Source organism: Bubalus kerabau, chromosome 1, assembly GCF_029407905.1.
Source record: "Bubalus kerabau isolate K-KA32 ecotype Philippines breed swamp buffalo chromosome 1, PCC_UOA_SB_1v2, whole genome shotgun sequence".
Classification (NCBI taxonomy): Eukaryota; Metazoa; Chordata; class Mammalia; order Artiodactyla; family Bovidae; genus Bubalus; species Bubalus kerabau.
The window spans coordinates 133,875,165-133,889,724 of record NC_073624.1 but is presented as its reverse complement, the minus strand read 5'-3'; the positions used below and the strand labels follow the sequence as shown (position 1 = coordinate 133,889,724).

At 43.6% G+C, this 14,560-nt stretch overlaps 1 protein-coding gene and 1 long non-coding RNA gene across 3 annotated transcripts; one reads left to right on the top strand and one right to left on the bottom strand.

Moving 5' to 3' along the window:
• Positions 1 to 423: 423 nt before the first annotated feature.
• On the bottom strand, positions 424 to 5,961 carry LOC129658126 (uncharacterized). The gene is made up of 4 exons (XR_008717279.1): positions 5,313 to 5,961; positions 4,064 to 4,131; positions 1,652 to 3,293; positions 424 to 1,010 (listed from the first exon to the last, which is right to left on the bottom strand). It is a non-coding gene; the product is annotated as an uncharacterized LOC129658126 (long non-coding RNA).
• Positions 5,962 to 6,007: 46 nt separating this feature from the next.
• ZP4 (zona pellucida glycoprotein 4) lies at positions 6,008 to 13,368 on the top strand. Of its 2 annotated transcripts, none has more exons than XM_055589116.1 (12): positions 6,008 to 6,263; positions 6,540 to 6,661; positions 6,740 to 6,842; positions 7,910 to 8,056; positions 8,814 to 9,001; positions 9,488 to 9,585; positions 10,619 to 10,749; positions 10,935 to 11,124; positions 11,199 to 11,346; positions 11,654 to 11,729; positions 12,895 to 13,011; positions 13,221 to 13,368. In XM_055589116.1, exons 1-12 carry the CDS (start codon positions 6,083 to 6,085, stop codon positions 13,322 to 13,324), a joined length of 1,605 nt encoding a protein of 534 aa, XP_055445091.1. In that variant the 5' UTR covers positions 6,008 to 6,082; the 3' UTR covers positions 13,325 to 13,368. The 2 variants fall into 2 exon arrangements, with proteins under 2 accessions (XP_055445091.1, XP_055445102.1); XM_055589127.1 differs by having other exon boundaries at positions 13,146 to 13,368.
• Positions 13,369 to 14,560: the final 1,192 nt, after the last annotated feature.

Below are 14,560 nucleotides of genomic sequence, written 5' to 3'. Positions count from 1 at the left end.
AGACCTGTAAGTATATAAGGTATTATCAGACACAATAAACTTCGTAAATTAATTACCCAGTCAACTCCAGTTAGCTGAGAGCAGTCATACTAGAGTAGTTATCCAGCATAAGGTAATGGCCAATGTGAGCATTTCCTCCTGCAGGAAGGAGCTAAGACCCTGCAGCGGTCTTAGCTCACTGGTCTGCCCTCCTCTCTGAACTGAAACAGCCATTGATTGGTACCAGTCAACTCAGCCATTGTATGCATTACTGACCTTTTATGCATTCTGATCTAAACAGAATGGAACTTAAAAATCCCTTTAGTTACCTGAAGTTGGGAATGTTTAAAAGAGCTTTTAACAAGGTAAGAAAGATTATAAAAATAAAAAATGAAAGTACTCAAAGGAAAAAAAGAAAAAGAAACAGAAGTATTCTCTGTATACATCAAGTTCTCAAGTCACTTAAAAAAAAAATAAAAGGGCCCCAAGCAAAGACTAGTTTGACCGATGCAGCTGTACAATGGTTTGCAAGGTGTTTTGAGCTGAATTGTGCTTAAATATACATTGAAATCCTAGCCCAGAAAACATGGCTGGATTTACCTCTTAGTGAATGTTGAACCAAAAGACACAACCAAGCCAAAGATTGGGAGAAGGAAGGACTTATTTCTACTTGAAGCAAGTAAGGACACGAGGGATCTTTCCCAAAACAGTGTCTCCTGAACAGCAAAACTGGAGAAGTTTTAAGCTAAGTTTTCACATGCATTTCCCTAAAGGGCTTGTATGCATGCTCAGTCATATCCAACTCTTTGCAACCCCATGGACTGTATCCCGCCAGGCTCCTCTGTCCATGGGATTTTCCCAGCAAGAATACTGGAGTGGGTTGCCATTTCCTTCTCCAGGAGGGGGCTTGAGCAGAGGAGAACTTAGCATGAAATTGAGACAGAGGTTGACAAAGTCCAATCTTTAGTTGATTGAAGTCAGGAGAGTTGACATCACCATTAGTCCTCCACTGGTCTGGGGGGTCTTGGTTCCTGCAGAACTCAAAGACAAGTATCAGATTGTTACATACATCCCTTGAGGATGAGTTAGGCCTCTGCTTCAGTCACTGAACTCCTGTTTGCCTTTTCTGTGTTTCTGCATTCCTTTGTTCCCTTAAGATCATTGATTACTGAGATGTGTTCAAGGACAAGCATCATGCCCATCTTAGATCACAAAATGGCTTAGGCCAAAATGAATTTTCTTATGTCAAGAAGGCCATTTCCAGTTCTCTTTCTCTGGGGACCTCCTAACCTATCTGCTATCATACAAAAATGTGACATTATTTGGAAATCGGGTGTTTATGGAGGTAATCAAGTTAAAATGGGATTAGTGTGGACCCTTATCAAATATGGCTGGTGTCCAGTTGAGCATAATTAAGGAGAGGGACAGGTATTATAATAAGTACTGTGAACTGAACTGAACTGAGGCCAGAAAACTCACACCAACTTTACCTGATATTCCCACCCCGAAGTCCTTAATTTTAATTCTTTTTTCTTTAGCAAATTACTCTGCTATCTCTTTCTTAATTACTTTATGACTTTCTTAACTACTCTTTGACTTTGAGAGAGAGGTAGCCAGTACATTGCCATTCGTCTCAAAGTCCAAAAGGCTGTTCAGCTGGGCACCCTCCTACCTGTGAGAAAAGGAAGGATAATTTCCCCTACTGGCAATGGTCTTGGTGATGGAGGAAGCGGTGGAGCAGGAGAGGCAAGACAAATCAGAGTAGAGTTGGGGCTGGGCAGCTAGGGCAGAGGGTTTCCTGACCAGGAAGGGAGGGAGGGAGCCAGAAGAAGACCTGGGGTTGAGACTCATCACCTCACAACTGACTCAGGCTCAAAATGTGTTCCTGCTTGCTGAGAAGGAAAACCATGCAGTACTTAGAGGATGTTGCCTAATGTCCTCCTTCAGAAGCAGAGTGTCCTAATTTCTACCACACACCAAGAACAGCTAGGTGCCCCCTACTGATTGGCACACACATGGTCTAATTGGTCCTCCATATTTGAGGGGTAATTTTGATTATTGCTTTTCCACACTTGGCAAGGGCTTCCTGGGGCTTTGTTTATATGATACCCCACCTTCCAGCCAGGAGGGCACACTCCAGTCACAGCAAGGAAAACGCTGTCTGAAGCCAATCTGAAAAGAAATCATTATGTGTGCCCATTTTCAATAAGGAACATATTAGCTAACTTGGCACAGCTTGTTCTTTAGTTTAAATTGAAACATTCATATGTAACTCAAAAAAGATAAGCCCAGACTTGATGCCAAAATCTCAGTTCTCTATATACTGGTGCTGGGTCAATTGTCAGAGACAGAGTTTTAGGTGAACTAGAAAAGGATAGCTTTGTTGTTTTGCTGGGCAAAGGGAGAGGGATATAGCAGGCTCTTGCCCTCAAAACCATGTGTCCCCACTTGGGGACAATATTGAGAGGCTGTATAGTAATTGTTCAAAGAAGATGTGATCAGCTCATGGACATTGTTCCAACAGGTTGATGGTAAGGTAAGTGAGAGTCAGCGTCATCAACCTTCAGATCCAACTGGTCTGGTCTACGTGCTTGTGGGCAGCCTACCATCCTTAGTCATTAACTTCCCCACCTGAAGGGGGTTTCAGTATCTGCAAAATAACTCAAAGATATTGTGTGTATCCCTTGATGGGAAACAGGACCTTGTCTGAAGCCTACTCTCTTAACTGTTTCTCTTAGTCTCACATCCCCTCCCTCCCCTAATTAACAACTGCTTGAATCTGCCCATTGAAACTCAGAGAAGGTCACAGAGGCTGAATGAAGGCTGTTTCCTAAAGTCAAAGAAATGGGGGACACAGAAAGTCTCTGTGCCCAGGAACCCCAGAGGTCCCTGCATGGTATCATTCTGACCGAGATTTTTGGAAATCAGAGGTTGCTTTTCCACAGTGGTGCAGGTGCTGCCTAAAAACCTGGCCTCTGTTCACCAGAGCCAAGTAAAATGTGGAGACAGTGATTTGGAGAAGTAGAAATGAGTAGCTTTATTACTTTACTGGGGAATGGGGGACACAGTGGGCTCCTGCCTTGCAAAACTGTGTCCTGTGTCTCCACTTGAAGAGGATAGTGAGAAGTTTTATAGTAATGGTTTGAAGAGGGTTATCAGCTTGTGGACATTGTTCTGTTTGGTTGGTGGTGAGATAAGTGGGAGTCAGCATCATCAATCTTCAGGTTCCAATTGGTCTAGGGTGGTCTTCATGCTTATAAGTAGCATGCCATCATTAATCGTTAACTTCTCCCACCTGGAGGCATTTTCAATATCTGTGAAACATTCAAAGATATTGTTATGTGTATCCATTGATAAGGAACTAGGACCTTGTCCCAAGGCTGCACTATTTCTCTTGACCATTTGTTTCTCCCTGGTCTCACATCCTCTCCTTTCCCTAATTAACAACTGTTTGAATCTGCCCACAGGGACTCAGGGAAGGTCATGAAAGCTGAACAAAGGCTGTTTCCTGTAATTATAAAATGGGGGACACAGGAAGACTTTGTGCCCAGGAGTCCCACAGGGCCCTGCTTGGTATCACAGGCTGTTCTTGTCCTCCCATCTCTTGGGAACTCTCAGGGGCAAGACCAGTGAATGAGGAATGAGCAGTGTTTGTGTTAGGGTTCTCCAGAGAAACAGAACAAGTAGGGGATAAAGATATATATTTATTATGAGGAATTTGCTCACATGTTTATGGAGACTGAGAAATCCCATGAACTGCTATCTACAAGCTAAAGACCCTGGATAGCCAGGGGTATAATCCAGTCCTCTGGTAGGTGACACAAAGTGGATCTAGATGAGTGTACCTAGAACACAGAAAGTGATGACGGGGTTTTCCATAATTCTACAATTTATGGTGATTTATATTCCACTTATATGTGAGTGCTAAGTCACTTCAGTTGTGTCTGACTCTGTGCGACCCTCTGGACTGTAGCCTGCCAGGATCCTCTGCCCATGGGACTCTCCAGGTAAGAATACTGCAGTGGGTTGCCATGCGCCCCTCCAGGGATCTTCCCACCCCAGGGATTGAACCCACGTCTCTTACATCTCCTGCATTGGCAGACAGCTTCTTCACCACTAGCGCCACCCAGGAAGACCATTCTACCTGTAGTCCTACTGAAATTATTTTCAAATGATTGGATGATTCTAGCAAAAGAAAAGACTAAGAACAGCATTTGCCCTTCCAGATCCCAAGGGCAGAGAGTTACTTTTGAAATGATAGGGACTTCTCAAAGTGGATCACACACTATCAGTGTGTTTTCTCTCAGGAAACCGAATCATGTCATTGAATAAAGATGTCCTTAGAGGATTTAGCACAGAAGTAAGTGTGAAATCACCTCATCTCAGCCCTGCTGGTGTATCTTAGGATTCACCGTTCATCATCAGGGTAGATGACTTACAATCTTCAAAAGTTTCATACCAATGATTTCGTATATTTTCATAATAACCCTTTTCCCCCTACCTGTATATTGTCCCTCTCCTTCCTCTCCCCACTGGTAACCACTAGCTTGTTCTCTATATCTGTGAGTCTGCTTCGTTTTTGTTTTATTCACTAGTTTGTTGTATTCCTCTTTATTCTTATACTTAGAATCCCATGTATAATGACTTGAAGAAAGAACACCTAAAGATTGTTATGAGTTTGAGACTGTCATGAAATGAATCTATACCAGTGAGGTTGGGAAACCACATTTTCAAGGGAGTTAGCCTTAGGACATGGCTACTAATGAAAGCGTGTTCATTGATCCCTTCTTTCCTCAGGAAACACTGAATACACACTGTCTAATGCTTTCAGGATGCAGTGAAAAATAAAACACAGTCCCTGCCCTCAAGTGCTTCTAATAGGGACACTGAGTCAATAAGAGGCCATTAAAATCCAGTGTGGTAAGTCCTGTGAGCAAGTAAATGGGATGTGATGGACTAATGGCCAAACCCAATCCAGATGTTGGAAAGTCAGATCCCATCCCTGAGGGCAGAGGCCAGCATTCCCTCAGTGTTGTTTGTCACCCTGTGGTTAAATGAGTCATGCAGTTTCACTGGGAAGACACATGCTCATTTGTTCTCTTTTATTGCTGTTGTTGTTAAGTTGCTCAGTTGTGTCCAGCTCTTTGTAACCCATGGACTGCAGCACACCAGGCTTCCTTGTCCTTCACCATCTCCCAGAATTTGCTCAAACTCATGTCGATTGAGTTGGTGATGCCATCTAACCATCTCATCTTCTGTCATCCCCTTCTCCTGCCTTCAATCTTTCCTAGTATCAGGGTCTTTTCCGATGAGTTGAAGAGAATTAGAGATACCTGGTTATAAGTTCTCAATGCTTTGATTCAGATTCTTGGTCAACTTGGGGAAATTGTTCACATGATAAATATTAGGCTGAATACAATCAGACGAACATTCCTGCCAAGTGTGTGAGTGCTCAATCAGTTGTGTCTGGTTTTTTATGACCCCACGGACTGTAGCCTGCCAGGCTCCTTTGTCTGTGGAGTTTTCCAGGCCAAAATACTAGAGTGGGCTGCTATTTCCTATTCCAGGGGGGTCTTCCCGGCCCAAGGATCTAACCTGCATTTCCTGTGTCTCCTGCATTGGTAGGTGAATCCTGTATCCCTGCAACACCTGTGATGCCCTCTCCTGCTGGGAGATAGTCCCAATTTACAGATGAGAAGACTGAGTTTCTGAGAGGTGGTGACTCACCAGTTCATACAACTCATAAGTGTCAGAGCTATACCCAAATATGCAAGATTCTAAAGGAAGGTCATTAAGCTAGTAAGATAAGTGCTACACTAAGTATCTGTGAGGAAACCTATTTTAGCTAAAAAGCACCACATTGTTCCTGGGCTCTGAAGACTGCCTGATTTCAATATTCAAGTGGTGCAGCTGAAGACTGTGGCCTAAAGTGAGTGATGCTGGAGGAATCACCCTTTCCAAAGGAGCCCCACCTGCATACTACACAGACATGCACCTGAAACCAGCTTTCCCTCTGTATTTTAAGGGGCTTGGGGGGAGCACAGGCTCTTGGGAAAGGAAGTGTAGGACCAGAAAAGTAGTCAGTAAGACTCCTAGCAGCACCATGTGGCTGCTGCTGCAATTTGTCTGGCTCTGTTTTCTATTGTCTCTTGGTCTGAATAGCCAGCATCAGTCCGAGGTACCTGAGTATCCTGACGAACTACGCTGTGGGCTAAGGAGCTTTCAATTCACCATAAACCCTCTCAGTCAGGAGACGGAGACTCCTCCTGCACTAGTAGCATGGGGTAAGTTTGAAGCCTGAGTTAGGCAATGGCATGTCTCCTCTACTGTGTAAAATTGGCCTCTGTTTCCTGTTCAAATGCCTCCCTACCTTTGCTAAACTCTGCTGCTTCTCTATAGAAGTAATCTGAAGTATAACTTCACTCTGAACCTGATTTCCCTCTTGTTTCTCCTTTCTTGGCAGCTGCTCTTGAGTCTAAGGCAAAGCTGGCTGTCCCTCCCCAGCACTGGTGACAGGGATGACTGACCATATGTGTTTTCTTCCCCATCCGCACTCCTAGATAACCATGGGCTGCCACACAGCCTGCAGAATGACTCGGACTGTGGCACCTGGGTCAGTGAGGGCCCTGGCCGCTCCCTGGTGGGGGAAGCCTCCTACAGTGGCTGCTATGTCACTGAGTGGGTAAGTATGACCTGTCCTTAGGAAGGCTGAGATGCTTCTGCCACCATCCAGGCTGACTTCATGGGCCTGTCTCTCCAGGACTCCTACTACATCATGACTGTTGGAATTGAAAGAGCAGGTGTGAGCGGATCTGCAGCAGTTATAGAGACAAAGCTGTTCAAGTGCCCTGTGAATCTCCCAGGTAAGGGCTGGATACTTCTGGGTTCTGGGTGGTGTGGAGCTGCCTGAAATGTGTCCTTGGGTATCTTCTACCCATTCTGTGCAGTGATACCAGGCACCCATCGAGAACTGTGTTCCAGCCCTTCACAGGCGACCCTAGGATAAACACCACCTGAGCGATTACTTGGGGCTCAGGAACTTTGAAGGGTACTTCACATGTTACCTGTAATCCCAACCTAGCGCTATTGCTAGCCCCAGCAGGGAGCTTTCCAAGCACCCCTCACTGGTAGGTGGCAGAGCTGAGATTCAACCAAGAGTTATCCCAGGACCAGAGATCGCCTTCTTGAAGGGTCTGGAAGGAGACTCAGCAAACGCCTTCAAGAAGCAGACTCTGTTGAGAATAGGGCTCAGTCCCTTCAGCTGGGGCTACTCGACTGCTTAACTTGGTATTTAACTGGGTGATTAACAGGAAGGTACAATGCCAGCTCAACTCCAGTGAATCTTGCCTTGCCCCCCAAGAGCCCTACCTCAGTCATAAAGAGTCAAACTTCTGTTTTTAAACTTTTAACCATACTGTGCAGCATGTGGGATCTTAGGTCCCAACCAGAGATCAAACCCAAAACCCTTGCAGTGGAAGCACACAGTCTTAACTGGCCTCCCAGGGAGGTCCCAAGAGTTGAACCTACAATTCTTCACATCTGCATTGTTATGTGATCACCCAGTGGAGTAATACTGATAAAATACATAATCGTAGGCCCCACTCCCTGCTTACTGAACTGCATTTCAAAATGATGGTAATTTAGAGTACACTAAGTACTTTTTAAAGAACAGAAGGAAGAATTCTTTAATAAAGTCTCACCGCTTCTACCAATCTTGTTCGTATTTCCTCTTCCAAAGAGTACTCATTTCAGGGCACTCTTATAAGGTAACCAAGTAGTGATCTTTATAATCCAGACTTAATTTCTAGTATGTAAATATCTCTTCCAATCCCATGGATATCTATGGGAACTTAATGTTTCTTAATGAAAAGATCTCCTAAAGACTAGACTTTGTTACCTAGTTCAAGTTACTCTTCAATATCTATCCTAGATGTCCCAAATGCTGGCCTTTGTGACTCTGTCCCAGTGTGGGACAGACTGCCATGTGCTCCTTCACCCATCACTCAAGGAGACTGCAAACAGCTAGGCTGCTGCTACAACTCTGAAGAGGTCATTTCCTGTTACTATGGAAACACAGGTGAGTCACTATGTTTTTGAAATTAGCTGAAGAGTGCCTGTAATTACCATTAACTAAACCCAAAGGAAGGTTATCTCCTTCACCCCCCATCCAGAAGGCAAATACTGAAAGATGACCAAAGGTTAATGTATAAGTTAGTACCTCCTTAGAACACTTGACCTTCAGTGACCCAGCTTTCTACAGTCTTCCATTGCATATTCTCCTAGAACCCAACAGAAAGCAAATAACATTCAATGAACTCAGGAAGCTAAGTCTATGTGCAGGATGTTAATTGATAGAAACTTAGCCAGTTTCAAGAAAGATAATCTGGTGGCTGATTGTGTGTAAAGAACTTTATTTCAGAAGATGAGCCTTATTTCAAAAGAACACTGTCTCAAATCATGCTCCAAGTCTTTCTCACGTAAAAATGACCTTCATGAAACAAGATGCTACATAATTCTAAGCTCTTAATCCTAGCTGATGAGTGAAACAGCAGGTATGGCTATCTTCATTCTACAGGTGAAGCTGATACAAGGAGGTTAAATACACAGTAAGTAGTGGAGGCAAGATTCAAATCCAAGTGCCCATCCAAAGCCCCAGCTAAACTCTGGATGGCTGAACCTCCTTCAAGGTCATTACCTAGAATGCCAGCTTTTCTAGCTGGAGAAGAGGAGGGTGGGGAATTTAAAATAATGAAACTATAATTTTTAGACTCTTGTCTGGCTGGATCAATCACTTGAGGTGACCTGCCTTCAGCACAGTTGCTCTGGTGTTTCAGTGACTTCACACTGTACCCAAGATGGCCACTTCTCTATTGCTGTGTCCCGGAATGTGACCTCGCCCCCACTGCTCTTGAATTCTGTACACTTGGCCTTCAGGAATGACAGTGAATGTAAACCCGTGATGGCAACACACACTTTTGTTCTGTTCCGGTTTCCATTTACTACCTGTGGTACTACAAAACAGGTGAGAGGAGCTGACCCTGGGCTCTGTTTAAGTTGGTCAGGAATGCCTTCGTGATTGGGGGAGAACTGGACTAGCTTAGCTGTGAAGAATATACCTGACTTACTGCTTGTCATGTAGGATGGCCTCTAGGACAGAGGGGCCTTCATTACTGAGAAAGCAAAAACCTCTGCTGGGTACTTGGCTAAGTCATCCCACCTGCCCGCTAGTGAGGGGCTAGCCCCCATTACCAAGGTGTAGAAGAACAAATAACAGGTTCCTCCCACCACACAGCCCTGGGAAAGGACCAGGGAAATCAGCTGAGATAAGTAGTATTTCTGGCTTCATTACTCAAAGCCCCTTCCTGTTCCTTTGCCCTGAAAGTAAGATGAAGTGATAATTTCCCTACTAGTCAATGGGCATCCTTTCTGAGTGCTGGATGAAAGCAAAATTGAGTGAAGCAGCATCTGGCTTGCAGGAGTGACAGGAATTCTTTACCTGCCCTTGCAGATCACTGGAAAGCAGGCGGTATATGAAAATGAGCTGGTTGCAGCTCGGGATGTGAGAACTTGGAGTCGTGGTTCTATTACCCGAGACAGTACCTTCAGGTAAAGGTCTTAGTTAATCTGACCTTGCTTGACCAGAATGCCTGAATTTCCCTCCATAAACAGGAGTTCTAGAGAAAACATTCATAAATAACCATAAACAACCATCTTCCTCATGGCAGAATCTCTATTGCCTTGACTATCCAATCTCACAGACCATTATTTGATCTAGTAGCCCTGCATTATTACCACCGACTTGATCTAAGCCTCAGACTCGACCTGACTTCAATTTCGTTTCACTGGATCTTTGTTTCTCTAGTCTCTTCCTTCTACCTCCAATATCTAAGCTGTAGTAAAATGAATCTTTTTAAAAACCTTAGCTAGTATACTTAGTTTTCTCTTTGTCTTCCAGAGCTTAAACTTTATTATGAACATAACTTGCAGGGTCCTGCATGAAACTGCTGCTACTTCTTCAGCCAAAACTTTCCCGATGTTCTCAGTCCTTCCCTAACTGTTCCCTAACCTCAGATTGTGCTTCCATAGAGTATTCAAGGGACCCCAGACTTCTTGCTTCCATACTTTACCCTTCTTTCCTCTACCTCTCAGTTACTGCTTTCCATTTTTCCCTCATCAAATTACCTGCCACATCTTCCCTGACTACCGCCTCCAGAGAACACACCTGTTTATCATAGAGCTATATCTATCTTTTAAAATCTACTGAAGTATAGTTGATTTATAATGTGTTAATTTCTGCTGTACAAAGTGACTTCAGTTACACATCTTTTTCATATTTCCATTATGGTTTATGGCAGGATATTGAATAGACTCCTGTCCTATACAGTAGGACTTTGTTTATTGATTCAATATATAATAGTCTGTGCTTCCCTGGTGGCTCAGGGTTATATCAAACTCTCTAACATGGATCTTGTTTACCTATTGGTCTCCCCAATGATAGCTTTCACAAGGCCAGAACCAAACCCCACTTGTTTATAAACTTGTTCTAACACCTGATACTTAAAAATGATTCCTCAAACCTTAAAGAGGTGACATGGTCTACCCACTGAAGATAGTAGCTAAAATCTTTATTTTTCTGCAGGCTCCAAGTCAGTTGTAGCTACTCTGCAAGTAGCAATGCTCTCCCAGTTAATGTCCAGGTTCTTACTCTCCCACCACCCCTTCCTGAGACCCAGCCTGGAAACCTCACTCTGGAACTTAAGATTGCCAAAGGTATGACCCTCTTGGGTAGACTGTCTGGCCTCTGGGTAGTCTAAGTCATCTTCTGGGCAGGAAGACTCTAACTTGGTAACAAGATATTATTCCTTTCAAAGGCATTTATGTGGGTGATGGTTTATCCCAAGCCACCTAGAGGTTCCAAGCTCTTTACTGCTTCAACTTGTTTTGGCCTGTTGCAGATAAACGCTATCGCTCCTACTACACGGCTAGTGACTACCCAGTGGTGAAGTTGCTTCGGGATGCCATCTATGTGGAAGTCTCCATCCATCAGAGAACAGACCCCAGTCTCAAGCTGCGCCTGGACCAGTGTTGGGCAACACCCAGCGCAGATGCCCTGCTCCAGCCCCAGTGGCCCTTGTTGGTGAATGGGTGAGTGTCTTCCCTTCACCTGTGTTACCATCCCTCCAAGAAGCCCATCTTGACTGCTGGATATCCTTGCTTAGGTGCCCCTACACGGGAGACAACTATCAGACAAAACTGATCCCTGTCTGGGAAGCCTCAGACCTGCCATTTCCTTCTCACTACCAGCGCTTCAGCATTTCCACCTTCAGCTTTGTGGACTCAGTGGCAAAGCAGGCCCTCAAGGGACCGGTATGATGCTGCCTCCTGTGCTCTTCAGCTGGGCTCTAAATCCCCCAACTCAAATGTTTCCACACAGTACCACTTTTCAGCTGAGGTGGCCCTGTAACATTGGCTTTTGGTATTGCCTCAGAGCAATCAAGGGATGCCTGTGGCATGTGACATGGGTCAACTAGAGTCTGGTATCATAGTGCTTCTGTGATGTCAGTTTGGTTTATCAATTTTCTGATAATTCTTTGACTTCTTCCTGGGAGAGAGAAAGCAGGTTTGAAGACTTAGGATGTGCTAGACCCATGATCCCAATTCTTTTGGTTCCCAGGTGTATCTGCACTGCAGTGCATCAGTCTGCCAGCCTGCTGGGACACCATCCTGTGTGACACTCTGTCCTGCCAGACGTAAGTATCCAACCTGTCTATGCCAGAAGCCAGAGTGAAGTGTTATTTGGAGTCCAGTGCTAACCTTTAGTCTGTGGCGCATGAATCAAACTGAAGATTCATCTAATTAACGAGGCTTCTTTAAGTACTTTCATGATGCAATAGAACAGAAATACAACTAGTGTCCTAGAGTTCCAGGCTTCTAAATATTTCAGGATTAATAGCTTATATTTATAACTTTCAGCCTTAGTTTTTCTCCGTATAAAATTTTACTTAGCAGGGAGTCAAGTGGGTTCACAGCCTATAATCTAATAAAACACTTCTGTGGTATCAGATATACATGTAGGCTTTTATTTATCAGATATAAATGTTGGCAGGTCTGGCAACATGGCCTCAAGACTTATAGATGGCATAGGATTGCAGACTTAGTATGTGTTAATTGGTCAGGCCCAGTGCTCATACAGTCATATTCTACCTGATCCCACAACACTTACCTGGCTCCTGAATTAATTGGGAGTCATAACTCTTAATGATCCCTGGGTTGGGAAGATCCCCTGGAGGAGGTCTTAGCAAACCACTCCAGTATTCTGGCCTGGAGAATCCCCATGGACACAGGAGCATGGTGGACTACATCCATGGGGGTCACAAAGAGCTAGACACGACTGAGTGACTAAACACAGCACAGCATGACCCCTGAAGGTTTAAGCCTGTTCTGGTAGGAAGAAAAACTCATATACTACTATTCAGAACTATCATTTAGTAAACTAAATACTCAACATCTAACTGCAATTATATATTTATATATACTTAAGATATCTAAAATTTTTGAGAAGTACAGAGACCCTATAATTAGCAATAGAAATAGGATTCAAACAGAGCTTTGCTGTTACTGTTACCAGGTGCCTTTATATCATAGGGTCTCAGTATTAAGACATTACTATTCAAGTACCTGTACTTAGGAAGGATGACAGTTTGGGGATAGTCTAAAATCATAATTTCTCTGAAACTGCTAGCATTAATACAAATGAGCAAGTCTGAGACTTTGTGTCTAATGCATTAAGGTTTTTCTTGGAGAAAAACTTAATGGAACAGAACTGTCTGTGACAAGGGACCTAGTCCTGTTTTAGTACTCCACAACCACTCATATGTACAAAACTAACAAATCCTTAACTCCTCTCTCCAACAGGAAGAAGAAGCTCTGACATCCATTTTCAGAACAACATGGCTAGCATTTCTAGCAAGGGTCCTTTGATTCTACTCCAAGCCATTCAAGACTCTTCAGAAAAGCTCCACAAATACTCAAGTGAGTGTAAGGAGAATGATATCTGAACCACTGGTCAAACCAAAGCTACTTGCGCATCCCTACTTCTTAATTCCTTACTGGTTTGGTCAATATGAACCTCAAAAGGAATTACCTAGCTTTTTCTCCCCCTATAGCTCAAGACTAGCAGTCTTTATTAGGATGTAACATCACTTGGCTTCAGCATACTAAGCTACGTTTCCATCCTGCAGGGTCTCCTGTAGACTCTCAAGCTTTGTGGGTAGCTGGCCTATCTGGAGTCTTTATCGTTGGAGCCTTGCTCGTGTCCTACCTGGCCATTAGGAAATGGAGATGAGCTGCTCAGCCCAAATGTGTTAATAAAACCAGATTGCACTACTAGTCTCCTCAGCTCCTCATTTGACAAGTAATCTCTTTAGACTAGCTCATCTGCTGTTGGCCTCCCCTCCTTTCAACTTGTAATCTCTTCTTCAGCCCTTCCATCTTCTGAATAGAACATCTCAGTAGAACTTCCTAGTTGGTTAACAACTCAAGCAGAACCTACAAAAATATCTCAGGCTTAGCAGACATATTTACAAACTTATGAGGGTGTAAAACAGAACTCTTCCAGAAAACCAAACTAAGGAAGAACTAGTTTAGACTAGTCATGAATCTCCTAGACCATCAGTATTCTGACTTCAGTGTGCATCAGGGTCAAAGGAGAGTTGGTATAAACAGATTACTATCCCCACTCCCAGACTTTGACATCTTCAAAGAAGTTTAAAGACTATTTGTCTTATCTGTTGTGCCTTAAAATCTCCCTAAACTGCAGTGGCCTAACATTAATCATTAAGTGGGTCTGGGCTGAGGCTTATGAACTTGCATTTGTAACCATTCCTCAGGTGATACTTAGCTTTCTATTCAAGCATCACACTTCAAAAACTAATGTCTTAGGACAATGCCTAAAAAGCAGCATCAGATCATGGATTGATCAGTTGGAAGTAACTTGCTCAGAAGAGGCTTTGGTTTGAGCTAGAACCAACAAGTAATTTCCCAGTTTAGTTTTTAAGACAATTAGAAAAAGACAGAGAAAGTCACAATAATTCATTTTTCCCCTATGTAGACATCCTATCCAAAGGACTCAGCAGTCCCCAACCTTTATTTTTAATTGGAGGATAATTACTTTATAATGTTGTGTTGGTTTCTGCCATACATCAACATGAATCAGCCAGAGGTATACATATGTCCCCTCCCTTCCAGCCCCCACCCCATCCCACCTCTCTAGGTTGTCACAGAGCACCGGTTTGAGCTCCCTGTGTCCTACAGCAAATACCCTCTGGCTATCTATTTTACATACAGCCATGTATGTTCCAATGCTACTCATTTTGTCCCACCCTCTCCTTACCCCATTGTGTTCCCAAGTTTCTGTTGTATCTATATTGCTGCCCTGCAAACAGATTCATCAGTACCATTTTTCCAGATTCTGTATATAAAAATACAATGTTTCTTTTTTTTTACTTCACTCTGTATTTAGTTCAGTAGCTCAGTTGTATCCGATTCTTTGTGACCCCATGGACTGCAGCATGCCAGGCTT